At 44.4% G+C, this 15527-nt stretch overlaps 1 protein-coding gene across 1 annotated transcript in view; it reads left to right on the top strand.

Moving 5' to 3' along the window:
• The window catches only part of KCNH5 (potassium voltage-gated channel subfamily H member 5), a 140584-nt gene extending 125980 nt beyond the window's left edge, over positions 1-14604 (top strand). The window contains exon 11 of the mRNA XM_072337190.1: positions 11403-14604. Within this exon, the coding sequence (XP_072193291.1) occupies positions 11403-12350 (948 nt within the window). The 3' untranslated portion in view covers positions 12351-14604. The remainder of the gene's footprint in view (positions 1-11402) is intronic.
• The last annotated feature ends 923 nt before the right edge of the window (positions 14605-15527 follow it).

The following is a 15527-nucleotide window of genomic DNA, read 5'->3' as shown; positions in this document are numbered from 1 at the left end:
GCAGAGAGCCTTCAGGGAACTGTCTACTTCTCTGTGTCAAAGTTTGTCATGGGGTTTGTCTTGGGCTCTGCAGTGTTTCTGTGCTGTTGGAGGTAGCTCTGTGGTTGGGGGGTAACTCTCCCCCAGGCTCATCTGGCTGTAGGTGGTTTTCCTTGACTGTTTGCCCTGTAAGAGCTGTTCATTGCTTCCCACTCAGGTATCAGGAAACCTTACCAAAATTATTCAGATGGAGTCTTTGCTCTCTAAGGAGTTATCATTTGATTATGCCATAATTTGAAGGCTCTTCTGGTAATTACAGATTACCTCTGAAAGTCTTTAATTTGTTGAACTAAGGTGCTTTCAGTGGCAGCTCTGCACCAGCCACTTTTGGCTAATGGGAGGTTATATCCTTTGATGAAGGTTGCACATCTTCCTCATAGAATATTTCTTCTTGGTTGGATGCTCTGCAGTGTTAGCATGCTTATGTCTTGGGTCTTTTTTTCTCCCTGAGAGGTTCGTTCCCACTGAAGCATTGGCTGTTATTAAAGGCAATTACAGTGTGTTTCAATAACCTGCACTCCTTACTCAACACACTGCCAGCATGCTGCTTTCAGCTGGTGAAATTTTAGCTCTTGCTGATTGAGATGTTTCACTTGAAGAATCCCAGGGATATTTCAGAGCACATTTCATAGTTAAATAAGGTAGACATTGAAAGTTTATATAACTTTGTGTGTGTGTGTTAAATTGAGATTCCCCAATGGCTTGACTGAGTTATTTTGTGTCTGTTCTGCAGGGGGCTGACCCTGTCTTTCAGTTAGTGAATGGTCTGCTGGAGGTGCTCATCTTTGCTGAGTCTTGATTTCACTTTATAAGAGTTGCCAGGTCACACTGCCAGTTTCGTACTGGTGTCTATGAACTGAGAAGCAGAGGTGTGAGTTGCTGAATTGGCCAACTCGTTCTCCTTGTTAGCATCCCTGTGACTTCATTTGTAGGTTGTCCTGTGGGAGAGAGATGTGTCCAGCAGTTTTTTGAGCTTGGGCTTCATCCAGAAGTTCTGTAAAAAGCAGTGAGCACCAGCAACATTTATTACCCAAAAGCTGGACTTGGTTGACTGGCAGATTCAGCCATCTTCAACCCCATGAGTCTTTAAAAGATCAGATCCTAGACTGAGTTCTAGAGGCAAATAGGAGACTAGCAAGTGATTAACCATCCACCAGCCTAGATCTGTTCCACCCAAGAATACTACCATGGATCCAGAGGCTGTCCCCTCAAAATCAGTCTCTACTGTTGGACTTGGTTCAGGTGAGGAGTGTCTCCTTGTGATAAAGCGGAACATTTCTTGGTTTCATAGTATAGAAAATTACCAAAAAGTCCAGTGCTTTGCTTCTCAAAGTATGCAGACCATCCACTGTCCTTTCATTTGGATCTGTTGTTCGTATGTTCTGCCCTTTAAAATCATTTCTTCATTTCTGACTCACCATTTCCAAACACAACTGATGTTGTTCTGGACCTCATGGCACTGGGAATGCATTGTTTTAATTGAAGCTCCTGTTATAAAAGCTTTTCAGTAAATTAACAGAATGTTGAAAATGGTGTAGTGAGCAAATAGAGTAGTTGGTGGTACGTTCCCTGTAAAACCAAAGTTTCTGAAAGCCAGTTAGAATGTCTTCAGTGTCAGAAACAAGGCTGATAGGAAGGGATGATGTAGTTTGTTAAATGAGTTGATGTGACTGGAACAATCCAGAAGTTATCAGTTGCAAAATCCTTTTTGGGGGGGACTTAAAACTTGAGATGAAATTTCAAGCTCTTTCTAGTTCATTAAAGTAATATTTCTTGGGGGGTAGGGGGAGGATGATTGCAATTAAGTTGAATTTCCACTTAAAGTGGAGAAAAACAGTTGTAATTCTTTTCCTGATTAATTATGTTATAATCAAAGAGTCCTTTTTAGGTATTTATTGAGACCACTTCATCTTCAGACAGAAACCAGTAAAAGGAAGAATCACAGAAAACAAAACTCTGCAAATCCAATGGGCCCGTAATGTGTGCAGCTTTGTGCTAGGAATATGCAGGACTGCTGGGTCGGTCAGAAGTAGGGCTGGCCAGAAGCCAAACATGTAGACATTGACATTTTTCAATGTAATAGAAGCAAAACCTTCAGAACATGCTCACTGAAGGAACAGAGATAGCAGTGGCCATCCCCTCACCCACTTCCAATGCAAATCTGAACAGCAGTAAGGCTGGACTGGACTGGATTAAGCTTTAGCAGTTAACTGCAATTAATGTTAAGCCCTTCCAACATTCAGCTGTTTGAAATCCAGATCTGTGTGTCCCAGACTGAGCAGAACGAAAAGAAAATCTGTTGCTATATTAATTATTTAGTTTTAATGTCGGTCCTTATGTTTATTTATTTATTTATTTAATCTTATTGCAGCCTGGCTTTTCCTATTGTGGGGGCTCTGGGCTATAAACCTTTGTTTCATCTCTCACGCATTCACTAAGCAGCTCAGTGACCCTGGGCAAGTGATATGACCTGTCTGTGCCCTATTTTTGACATCTGGCCAAAGACGTAGCGTCGTGAATCCAGCCTTCTTCCGTATGGGGAAAGAAGAGTGGCAGATTAGAACTGCATATTATTATTGATGATTGATTTTCTGTTCCGAGATCAATCAGGCTGAAGAGCAGCTTGAAAAGTCTTTTGGCATTTTGCCTCATCCCAGAGAGCAGCGTTTCTGCAGTCTCCCCCAAGCTCAAACCACCCTGCTGTCATATGGAGGCTTTGAACTGTCTCTCCCTCTTGATGCTCAGAAGCATATCACTCTTAGGAGATACTGCATTGGACAAAGTGAAGGCTGCTTTCTTTGAGGAGTTTCTTTTTTTAATCATCACTACTAAATATCTCATTTGCAGCACTGCAGAGCCCTAATAAATTGGCAGTGCTGCGTTCTGATGTTATTACATTAGGCCAGTGCCAATAGCAGGTAATGATCCAGTGGCCAGTGTAAGTTTGTGAGGACTAGACCTGTCTGATCTAGCTGGAAGCTGTCCTGTTGAAGAGGCATTGCCTTACAGTGAGCCCATTGCCACACAGCCAAGCTAGGAGGCAGTGGGAAGCTCCCTTCAGCTCCTGAGCCCTGAGGTTCCTACTGGTGATGTGGCAACCTGGTTGTAGTACTTCACTTGTCAGTATGTGTTACCAACTATCTATATCAATGTGGAGTCCAAAAATTGTTCCTATATGTGCTCCTCGTAGATGGGACTGTGCTTCTTTGGATCACAGTCACAGTTAAGCCTCTTCAGAGGCAGCACAGATCCGTATTCCTCTGTGCAACAAACCGACCCTGAACTACAGCAGCCTGCACTAGGTCCTAGTTGAAGCATACATTAAATACATAAACAAACAGCCTTGCTGCTTATTTGGTTAGAATCATGGGATTGCAGGGGTTGGAAAGGGACCTCAAGACATCAAGTCCAACCCTCTGCTAAACCAGATTCCCTACAATAGATCACCCAGGTAGGTGTCCAGATAGGTCTTGAGTATCTCCATAGCAGGCGATATAAAATAACCGTGTGTATGCGGAATGTGCATTTTGCTGTATTTGGAGAAATAGCTCAGTATCGCTGTTCTGCAACATAACATCTGCTGTATGGTTACAGCAATGAAATCAGAAAAGAGTGAGGGCAAAGCTGGGGAAAAAAAAGTGATTAGTTTCAATTCCAAAGCCTTGTTTATAACCCATGGCAAAGCTGCTTGCATCCAAAGGTGCACAGTGCCCTTGTTGAGCATCCTTTTCCTGGCAGGAACACGGCCTAACAGGCATCTGATGTAGCAGCTATGCTTGCTGCAGCCAAAAATCCATGCATTTTTTTCTCCTGGCATGCAAAGAAAAGGAGGCTAAATGTATGAACAGGAGGTGCTTGGGTTCAGGGTGACTCGACCAGAAGAGGTTTACCTGTTCTCAAAAACTCTTCCTGTGGATGATGTGTTTGTAAGTGATTGTGTGAAAGGAGTAAAGGCCTGTGGGGTTTGTTTTGGAAATCTTGACTCCTTATCCCCAGAGCATAGAATACACTTAGTTAAATGTGTAATTGTGCCGCTTTGTGAAATTGGTGCCCATCACTCAGTGTGTGGGACTGGACTGATCTTCCCTTGCTATGCAGTTGTCAATGCTGCCCTGAGCCAGGGTCTGAAGGGTGAGTCAGAGGATCAAGGAGGGCCTTCCTGTAGCATTATACATCCGTTGTGCACTGCCCAAGAGGTCTTAGCACAGCAGAAACTTAATCTTTTTATGCTGAGCTGAAATCCTAAAGCATCAGTGTGTGTTTTTTATGCTTCTTCTTAATGAACTGTCTCTGTTTTGGCAATAGAACAAAACTCTGGCCTCTCTCTGCTATCAGCCAATGAATCCTAGTCTCTTGGTTGTAAATAGTTAGCCATGATATAGGGATTTCCAATTAACTACAGGAATTATGGCAATATTATTATCTTCTCATATACCAAATGGGATGGAGATTGATACAGAGACAGTGTGATTTGCACGAGACCTTCCATTTGGACAAAGGCTGGATCAGCAGAATCATCCATTCTCCCAGATCCCAGTCTGGTGGTGTGTGTGTCAGGTCATTATGTGCTTGAGATGTGACAAATGTGACTTGGATCTCATTCTGTTTCTCTCTCTCCTTAAATCCAGACTTGTTTTTAAGTAAAACGGGATGACTTCGGGTCCATACCAAGTATGAAATAGTTGGGGCAGACTCTCCACCACTCTGAATATGCATTCTTGTTCACAGATACAGATCAGCCTGACTGTCAGCATGCCTGATGTCTTGTAGCCGTCTCTCTGCAAGAGTAGATGCGTGCCTTGCAAATTGATTGTGAACACAAAATGGAACTGGATTAAAGTCTGACCTACACTATCCATTTTCTAGAGCACAGAGCAATCAGTAAGAAGGTCGCACATGTTTTGGGCTGTGGGAGTTCAGCCATTGTTGGGTTCTTCTGAAGAGTCTCTTCTTTGCATATCTTTTTTAGAAGAACAATTTGGGGAAATGGATATATTAAGCAATGCTGAAAGGATCTACCCCTTTCTTGCCTATAGAATGTAATTAAATTTCCCTTGAAAGGGCTTTTTCCGCCTCACAGAAATAACTTCTCTTGCCCTGAAAAGGCATCGCTTTGTTATTTGTATTGGAAATCTTCACCTCTGTTACAAGTCAATTCTGTTATCACTTAGGAGGAAGCTGCATAAATACAGTTTCTCCGTAGCAAAACTAAAGTGTGCTTCCTAGCAAGGTTTTGCTTTTGTGTGCAACCACATCTGTGAAGTCAGGATCAATTGAAATTAGCAGAAGGGTTATTATTTACCGTTTCTTTCGAGCATCCAGCTGAGTAACCCACAGAAATCTTCTTTTCATCCAAAATCCAGCATGAAAGACTGTTTAGTGAAACGTTCCTATCCCAGAGATTAACTAATTGCTCAGCAGTCAGTCATTCCCACTGCCCAGCCAAGGACAGTGATTCCTTTCCCACATGCAGATGGAGTAGTGGTTTAACAAAGAACAGTTCCTGGTACAGGAGGATTAAGGAGAATTTACTGGAGAGCAATTAAAACCATTGTTAGAGCAATTTGTTTTTGAGGCAGAATTTCACATCAAAGTAAAGCTATCTGTCAGAGGAGTGTACAGAGCAGAACAATAAAGCCATCATTTCAGGCCATCTATCGTGCTTCCTCAGAGTGTGGATTAATAAATTGAGCTTAGAGGACAGGGAGATTTACAGGAGTAAATTGGGTGAAGCAGCCAAAATGCAGTTTGCATTTGGAAGGAGGTGCTCTGACTTTGATCTCTGCTCTCTCTTCTTGTGGCTTCTGCTGCCATTCTGTTCCTCCCAGCTTTCTCATCATGTCGTCCTCAGCAGAGAGTTTCTGACCATGCTGCTTGGTTGCAGAAACTCCTGCCAGCAAAGCACCATACAGGCCTGACCAGTACCAAAATGGTGTCACTGGAAGATGAGTTGGAGCCAGTGCTCCTTGCTGGCCCCTTACTGGCTTTAGTGGGTGTTGCTGGCTTGGTCTTCCCATCCTGTCTGCCCTAGAGAGGGCTCGTCCTCAAGAGCTGTGGCATGAAGTCTTCTAAGCTCATCTGGGCACATCAGAGCAGTCACTAGAAGGTATTTATTGGTTGAGCCCTTTCTGCAGTGGGAGAGGTTTGAGCATGATCTGTCCTCTCGACACATCTGGGATTGGGATGATATTTTCTTGATGTACAGGGGCAGCTTTTGGCACGTGGGCCACAGCCATCAGCTGTCTTACCCTGTTACCCTTTCCTTATTCCCCAGTGGTTCGTCTGAGCCCTCCATGTAGATAAAAGTCTGTTGTGTTTTTTTCCCATAAGATCTCACTAGGACCCCCCAGCCTGGCTTGGTGCAGTCATTTCTCATCCTCCCCCTGCAGCTTTTAAAACAGTACTGCTTATATGGAAGGGCTGGCTGGTCTCTGGGGGCTGGGAAATGCATCCCAACTGGCAAATGGCCGTAACCCCAGCATGCTGGAGAGAGTAAAAATAGCATCAGATGAAGGGTATAATACACACACAAAGGCTTTGAAAAAGCCTTCCTTTAAAGCTTGCTCCTAACCCTGACACCTGCACTGCTAGAGGCAGGGCTGGGATACGTCTTACCTACTGTCATACAGAGAATGTCTGCATTGGAGCAACTGGCACAAAGCTCAGTTTTTAGTCACAGGAAACAGACACTTCGGGATGCAGATGGTTTGACCTGTTTTAACATCTAGCTGCAGGTGAGATGACTCACAGCCTCCGAGATGTCTGTGGCTCCTGGAGGATGATTTCAGTTGCAGGCGTTGGCTTTGTGGGTGGACCCTGCTCCAAGGGCCTGTGCTCTGGAAATGGAGTGCAGTTTGTAGTTTGTTCTTAGGAAGGAAAATGGCACGGTTGTTATCTGAGCACAGTATGGATTGGGTTATCCTGTGTTCACATTCGTGTGTTCACATTCCAGGTCTGACACAAATTCGTCTCCCCCATTAGCATGAATACAGTAATTACTGTTCTACTATCCATTCAACGATGTGGAAATTGTGTTTTTACAAATGTCTTCATAAAAGTTTGTTTTCCGTTGTTCAGCCTAGTCGTGAATTAAGCATCCCTTCTCTTTTCAGCTGTATTTGTTGGGTTTTGTTTAGCATTGTTCCCAGAGAGAATGAAGAAATTAAGTATATGTGATTGCAGTATTTGTCTGTTGTTGGTTATATTGTCAAGAACTCTCAGATCCCATTTGCCAGCTTCAGCTGAGCTTGTGAGGTGTAGGAAATCTCAAGGATAATTAAATTCCTAAAAAAAAGTCAGATGCTGGATAAAAAAGATTAAATTTGTACTTCCTTCAGGAAAAATCAAGCACATCTCAGCTGTTCTGCAGTCTGCTTCGTAGCAGGTAGTCCATAGGCATCACCTGTCTGTATTCACATTCCTGAACAGTCCCAGCATGTCGCTCCTACAAAGCATGCTTGCCTTGTGGGAGGGTACAGGGCTTGGAAAAGAGGCAATGGAATACAGTTCTTCTATCATTAAGCAGTCGTGTAGGAGGTGGTTTGGAACAAATTTCTCCAGTGGGATCTGAACACTGTTCTGTGGGTATCAGACAGCTGCAAGTGAGGCTCGAGTCCTTCAGTGTGGTCAAAAGATGGGTGCATTTCCATAAAAATGTCATTGTTTCTACTGATTTAATTGCTGAAGCTATTTGGGAAGTTCCCACTCATACATTCCGTGTTCCCTCTGCCACATTTTCCAGCATGACTCTGAGCCTGTGCTGTCAGATGGATCACTGGCACGGTCCAGAAACCTGTTTGTTTCTTCCAGTTCTTTAACCTCATTCATTTCTCTGATCTGACTTCCAGTGCTTCTGGGGAGGGGAACAGTGAGTAGCTGTCTTCAGGGCTGCATCATTGAATGAGGGGTTCTGCCATGGTGTTCTTGTAGTAAATAGCTGCAAAAACACAGTGTCTTAAATGAATGCACCAGGTTATGAGTGACCAGATGTTGGGACATTTCTAAGACATTAAATACAGACAGAACAATTATTTCTGGAGTAAAGATTTGAGAGGTGAGCTACACCCTCCCTATCCTATCCATGAATTACCGTATCAGTCTGTAGCCAACTGCAGCCCCAACGCAGCCAAATGAGAAGGCATGGCCCTGTTTAGATGTGGGAGACTGAAATGTCATGGATGCTGCATGTTCCAGCTCCTGGAGCTGAGTCAGGCAGTTCTCCTAGGGCAGAGGACTTCTGCCTCCCTTGTAAATTGAGCACAGTTGTAGGACATCTCAGTCCGGGTACCCAGACTATATTAATCACTGGGAAAATCTTTGCATTAGTGGTCTCATATGGCTTCCCCTCTGCCTCCCTCCTTGCACACCCACTGTTATTTGTCACCATGACAACTGGCTGCCCTTTTGTTATAGGTTTCTGTGAAATGTCATGTTTTGTGCACCACTGAAACAGCAGTGAGACATTCTGGGAACGGGACACAACGATCCGTGGTCCAATATTTGCCACTTTCATGAACTTACCGCAGTTCTTCAAGATTAATTAATTCGGGTACTTTAATTCATTCATGCCCTTGGAATCACTTACTGAGAGGTCTTTGCAGATCGAACAAGGTTGTGGAGGGATGATTTTCACATTACCAGTACAAAAAAATAGAGGAAAATGGGTACATTTCAAAACATCTGCAGAGATCGTAGATTTACCAACTAATTCCACAGTAAATGGAACAAGAGGACTTGTAAAGTGCTTTGGAAGTGGTGGTGGACTGGGGTCATCAATGTGGTGAGTTACTTCTCAGTGTGGTGTGCAGGGAGATGGGGGTTAAGAAGAAATGGAGCACCCAAGTAGTTGTCTCCTCCATGTCTGCCTTGTAGATAACCCAAATACCATCAGTTCACTTCTTCTTAGCATTCGACAGCTCGATAATTAATGTAATCCCCATTCCTCTCCTTCCTAAAGTAATTAAAAGAAAGAAAAATGGGAAGCCAGTCTCACGAGACAGGACTGGTGTAGCATGGGATGGTCTTTCCCAGTCCCATCCATAAAGGAAATGAAGTCTTACACTGAATCCCCGTCACATTTACTGAATTAAGCACTTGCCAGGAGATCTGAGTACGGCTCTTTACTTTTTGAGATGTATTCTGCTCACAGTTAATTCAGTTTCTTCTGATTAATTCCTTTGGGGTTTGTGCCTGTTCCTGGGATATATGTTTCGACAGGCCTGAGTGTAACCTTTCTGAAAAGGGTCAGGGACAACTGAAATAGCTCATCCAGTTTAAGGTTTGAAAATAAGCCTCACTCAAATCACTGAGGGATATCAGCAGGAGGTGTTTTTCTGTGCTTATTTACAGATAAAAAGAGCTAGCAATAGTTCTTAGACATTAATGGAATTAATTTTCAGTGTCAACACATCAAGTCTGGATGTGACTTCAGTTTAACCACTGCGGAAGTGGATTAAATCCAACCATGTGAAAAGATTCCTAATATGGTTAAGTCTGTCGCTGCAAAATAACTGTTACTATTAGAATTCACATCCTAGTTTCAGTCCCCCCTCCCCACCCAGTTCTTTGCCTGCATATCTTTGTTTTCTTTCACTTGTTCTGACATTAATGAGTAGTCCCAACTAAGACTGAATTACTGCCACCCATCCCCCTAGCATGGCCATGTTGAGCTTCCTTGAGCCGAGGCACTGCACTGCTGACCCCATGCTGCTGGGCTAAGCTCATCCAAGCGAGATCTGGCGCAGTGCTTCAGGTTTGAGCTTCTGACATAGAAAAAAGACAGGAACTTCCTGGCTTTTGGAAGAGCCCGCTTCAGGAATGAAAAGTACAGACTGTGTCAAATGAGCAAAGTTTTGGCTTTTCTTCCGCAGAAGGCAGCAGCAGCAGTCACGGGTAATTATATTCTGTACAAGGAGATAACCTCTGGCTAGAGAAGTTTTCAACAGAGAAAAGCAAGGAATGGGAAAAACAAAATACAAAGGCAGGTTGCAGGGGAAGAAAAGTTTTCGGTGAAATGCAAGTGTTTGGAGAGGAAATCTAAAGGGAAAAAATAACGCTGTTGTTTGTGCTTTTCTGTTGTTGGCTCTGGTCCTTGTAAACAAGTGGCAGGGTGGAAGTTATAGATGGTATCTCGATGCTCTCCCAACCCCATACTAACTGGTGCCTGGGGTGTGGGAGCACCGCCAGCCCTACAGGATCCCCAGCTGCCTGCAGGCACCACCTGCTGTGGCCAATGAGAAGGGAGTAGAGGATGTTTCCCCTTTCCTGATGTTTCCAAGGCACGTGGCCTGGCACATCATGGTGCAGAGCAGCAGTTGGAAAATGTGGCTTCATTTATGAGTAATAAGCATAGAGTCAACTTGAAGGGTTGAGGTAGCAATTCTTTGGGTCCTTCCACATGCTCACATTCCTTTCGCTACAGAGAGATGCTTCAGGGTGAAACAACTGCATCACTAAGTGCCATCCTCTTCCTACAGCATCATGAGACTGTGGATATTGCTGTGTGTTAGAATCGCACAGCCCCGTTACGATGCTCCTGGGACACTCACACATATTAGGCACATAAACTGTTGTGCTGCTGTGTGAAGCCATGTGACACAGCACATGGGGAGCCTAATTGCACCCTCTGGCAACTGCCACATCAGTAGCAAAAGGGAGAGCTAAGAAGTAGTGCACACGTTTGGATGTTCCAGTCTCTGAAAGAGTGTACTCAGTGAGTTATGCTTATGGCTATGCTGAATTACCATTTCCTTTTGATCTGCACTAAAGAGAGGAACAGAACAGGTGTAAGTGTGAGTGTAATGGATAGGTGCGGATCTCTGCATTCAGGTTCGTGTTTGCTTTCTTTTTTCCCTTTGTTCAGTTTCTTTCCTCCTCCCATCAGGATATTTTTAGTTTTTCAGGGCTGTGTCTTCTGCATCGAAATACGGGTGGAACTCACTTTATACCTTAAAGATGATGTATGCACATGTGTATATATATGTAGTAGCATATATCTGAGGTTACTGTGATCATAGAATCATCAAATGGCCTGAGTTGGAAAGGTCCACAGTGATCAACCCGTTTCAACCCCTCTGCTATGTGCAGGGTCGCCAACCACCAGACAAGGCTGCCCAGAGCCACATCCAGCCTGGCCTTGAATGCCTCCAGGGATGGAGCATCCACAGCCTCCTTGCACAGCCTGTTCCATTGTGTCACCACCCTTGATCAGCACCATTGTAATTCATTATAAGAAGCTGAGATAGAAAGAAAGGAGAAATATATTTCCCCAATTAGGATCATGTTGTTTCCCCATCTGCCACTTAACTTGTGCTGCGCTGTTGTGTTTGGTGTCCTGTGGGTACTGACTGTTTTGTCCCCTGTAGATCATCTTCAGGAAGATCAGCGATGTCAAGAAGGAAGAAGAGGAGCGGATGCGCCAGAAGAATGAGGTGACACTGAGCATTCCTGTGGACCACCCTGTGCGGAAACTCTTTCAGAAGTTCAAACAGCAAAAGGAGATGAGGAATCAAGGCTCAACCCACATCGACCCAGAAAGGAACCAGCTTCAGGTGGAAAGTCGGAGCGTGCAGAATGGGGCCTCCATCACAGGCACCAGCGTGGTCACTGTGTCTCAGATCACCCCCATCCAGACGTCCCTGGCTTATGTGAAAACCACTGAGGCGGTGAAGCAGAACAACAGGGATGCAATGGAGCTCAAGCCCAATGGGAATGGAGATCAAAAGTGTCTCAAAGTGAACAGCCCCATGCGGATGAAAAATGGAAATGGGAAAGGGTGGCTTCGACTGAAGAACACGATGGGGACCCACGAGGAGAAGAAGGAAGACTGGAACAACGTCACAAAGGCTGAGTCGATGGGGTTGCTCTCCGAGGACCCCAAGTGCAACGACTCAGAGAATGGTGTAAATAAAAACCCACTGAGGAAAACAGACTCATGTGACAGTGGAATAACTAAAAGTGACCTTCGCTTGGATAAAGCTGGTGAGACTCGCAGCCCCCTGGAGCACAGCCCCATTCAAGCTGATGCTAGGCATCCCTTCTACCCTATTCCTGAGCAGGCCTTACAAACCACGCTGCAGGAAGTCAAGCATGAACTCAAAGAAGATATCCAGCTGCTAAGCAGCAGGATGGCTGCCCTTGAGAAGCAGGTGGCAGAAATTTTAAAGATATTGTCTGAAAAGAACGTACCCCAGGTCTCTTCCCCCACATCCCATTTATCACCCCAGCGGCCCCCCCAGATACCTTGCCAGGATATTTTTAGTGTTTCGAGGCCTGCATCACCTGAATCAGAAAAAGATGAAATCCACTTTTAGCATATACCTACGTGTATATATGTATACAGTATATATGCAGAGGTGTATATATACCTTTATACATATATAGGTGTGTGTATAAGGTAAATATATATACATATATATTTTCACTTGCATCCAATATGACTTGAACACACCAAGGATTTTGATATGTAAATATTGCATGTCCAGCTGGATTCTGGCCTGCCAAAGAAAACAATTATTAACATAGATATTGCTTGTATAATATGCAGTTGACTGCATGCACACTTTACATTTATTTATAATCTCTATTATGTAATAAAAGAATGACTTTTGTTTAACAAAGGCAATGTACTATTTAAAGAATCAGGGTCTAACCTGCCAATATTGCCATGACAGTTTTGATCTCAGGCTGGGTGAACTGAGCTTTTACTTCCTCACTGTCTTTTCTGCCAAGTTAGGCAGTAGGTTAATGTGACATGGAGGACATGTTCAGACTTCAAGTAGTAGCATTTCCTGGTATCATTCCATTACAATATACTGTATATTTGGTAATAAGTCCCCCTACTCCTCCTAAAGGGTAGGCTCAGCTCAGTTGCCAGGGAAGGGCACCATGTTGGGTGCTGAAGTAGATCACTGGAATTTATTTGTGTGGACGTTGTGCATGCACAGCCTTCTCTTTCAAGTATCCTCCTGCTCTTTTAACATCGTAAGTAAGACGTAGTAATGGTGATGTATGTAATGAAATGCAACAAACAGAAGCTCTCTCAGCTGCACACCCTGTCTGTTTGGGGGTAACATCTTTCTGAAAAGCCTCCTTTTATTGATGCAGTTTTTACTGAATCGTTAGAGTAACATTATGTAGATTCTCTTTGCAGCACTTGGCAATGGTGTCCGCTTCTGTCAGTATCTTCATTAGGATGTCTCGTTCTTCTGAGGTTGCTCTCCCTCTGTCCCCTTCATTGCCTCTGGAAAAACGACTTTGAATGAGGTCTGAGCAAGGGAGAAAGCAGTCGTGCTTCAGCTGCTCAGGAGCCTTGGGAGCAGATTTGGGAAGGTGGAAGTTAAAAGGCTGCAGTGAATCCCCCCTTCTGAGGCTGTTTATCCATTTGAAGCTACCTTTGAGAAATAGAAAAAATCAACAGCCAGGATGGGAAGGTGGTGATGGTGAAATCCCTTTAGCCTGAGGCACTCGGATGATGTTGGGTTAGGAGACTGGTGGGTGCGATGTGGGAGGTGTCCTTCTTGCCTTGGACTTGATGAAGGTTTCAGTGGATAGGATGTGAAGATCTGAGCACAAACTCTCTGCATCCACACCACCAGTTGTTAGGCATATTAAGGCCAGTAGGTCTGTCCTAGGTGCTCTGACCTTCCTCTTGGCTGGCTCCCATCAGCATCTCCCATTCTTGATCTGTGCTCAGCCTCCTTCTCTACCACTTAGGCTGATGCACTGCCCTTTGCGATGGCTTTGCAGGGCATGCTTTTGCACTTGACCCTGTTTTTTCTGCTACTGGGAGCTGAGCTCTTGGACTCTGAGTCTGCTGTTGGGCATGGTGTGGGTTTTTTCTGCCTCTTTGCACTGTATGAGAATTCAGGCAGACACTACTGACAGCAGAAGAGGCCAACATGACAGAGCAGAGGGCAGCGGCTCCTTCAGAGAAGGACATCTCTACCACACTTCAGTGGCCTCTCGCATTCAAGTCCCATGTTTTCAGAAGTGCCTGGAGTAAAACATATGTACCAGCCACAAGGCATCATTACCAATCAGGTAAATAAAAGGCATGTTTATAATCAGTGGGTATCCGTACCAGACATGTTACTTCACATTAGGAAACTAAGTTGAACTAGATGACTTCTTGAGAAACCAAAAAACTCCAAAGCCAACAAAAAACAGCCAACCAGCCAACAACATCTGCAGTAGTGGCAATTAGGAACCTGCATCACATCTCCTACTGTGAAATCCAAACCCATAGACTACAAAAGGATCCTAAAAAAGCCAAAGAAGCCATTGCTTCTGCTGTATCAGCTTGTGGAAGGATGACAGTGATCCTTCTCCTTTGTTATCCCTGTCTGGCCCATTTCTGCCTCTCTTTCAGTCTCTCTCTTCATGAAATTATAGGAAAAAGAAAGTAGAATCACTGAAAGGGACAACTCTTCCTAAAGGCTGGTGTTAGCCTGCTTGCTCATTGTGCTTTCTGCAGCTGCAGGTGCGATTGTCAAATAGGGCAGCTGTATTTTGCAGCTGCTCTTCTGACACAAGTACAAATCGGCAGCCACACTTTGGTCAGCAGGGACAATCGGGAACTTTCAGAGTCCTGCTCTAAACCTTCCCCTGGTACTCTGACAGAGTTGTGGGGTTGCAGCGTTCAGGAGTTACGGGGTTGCAGCAGGCTGCTGGAGCATGCACGGACCTTGGCGGGTACAACTTAAGTGCCAAGTTATGAAGATGTGGCTGTTGTTGCCTGGCTGGATTTGTGGCTCAGCCACACGACAGCTTATCTCCCTCTGCCCAGAACTGTGCAGTCAGTAGCTGAGCCATGTGGCTGCCTGGGTTGTGGTTCGGTCAAGTTCCTCGCATGTATGAGTATGCCCTGAAAGAGCCAGCGGGGTGGTAGGGATGACTCTGTTAGAAAGCTTTAGCCTTAATGGCATTCCTCTGCCTTTGTGAAGGACTTTTTCTGTTTCTCTGTAACTGATATTAACTCTAGCTAGAACTGCATGGCATGCAAAGGGATCTCTGTTTCAGTTTATCTTGCAAGTCAGATGTAACTTTGTGCCACCTTACAATGAGAGATCATGTAATAGGATTAATCTAACCTTGAAAATTATTTGAGCCCGGAATGTCTATTGCAGTTCAAGTGCAACTATACTCGTTAAAACACTATAAATAATGTAAAATAGTAAGTTCCTGAAACAAATGCAGCATTTCCAGGGTCACTTTGCTTCAACTCTGATATTCTAGTCTGTTGTTCAGTGGAACTGGCTGGTGCCTTGCTCAGTCGGTAGTGTGATGGATGTCTTGCAAACAGAAACTCTCTCTGCAGATGGGCTCTGTGTGCTGGGGGTGCAGCTGGGGCTTCAACTCCAATTGCTGCTGTGCTGAAAATAGGTTTTATACAGTTCTGAAGCATTTTGGAGCATAATATGTTGTTTCATGGAGTTGTTACTGGGGCACTTGTTCAGCTTTCCCATCTGCTAACGGCAGTGCATGGTGTG

The sequence above is a fragment of the Excalfactoria chinensis genome, chromosome 5 (assembly GCF_039878825.1).
Source record: "Excalfactoria chinensis isolate bCotChi1 chromosome 5, bCotChi1.hap2, whole genome shotgun sequence".
NCBI classification, from domain to species: Eukaryota; Metazoa; Chordata; class Aves; order Galliformes; family Phasianidae; genus Excalfactoria; species Excalfactoria chinensis.
The sequence above is the reverse complement of the archived record's forward strand: the minus strand, read 5'-3'. Positions and strand labels throughout refer to the sequence as shown.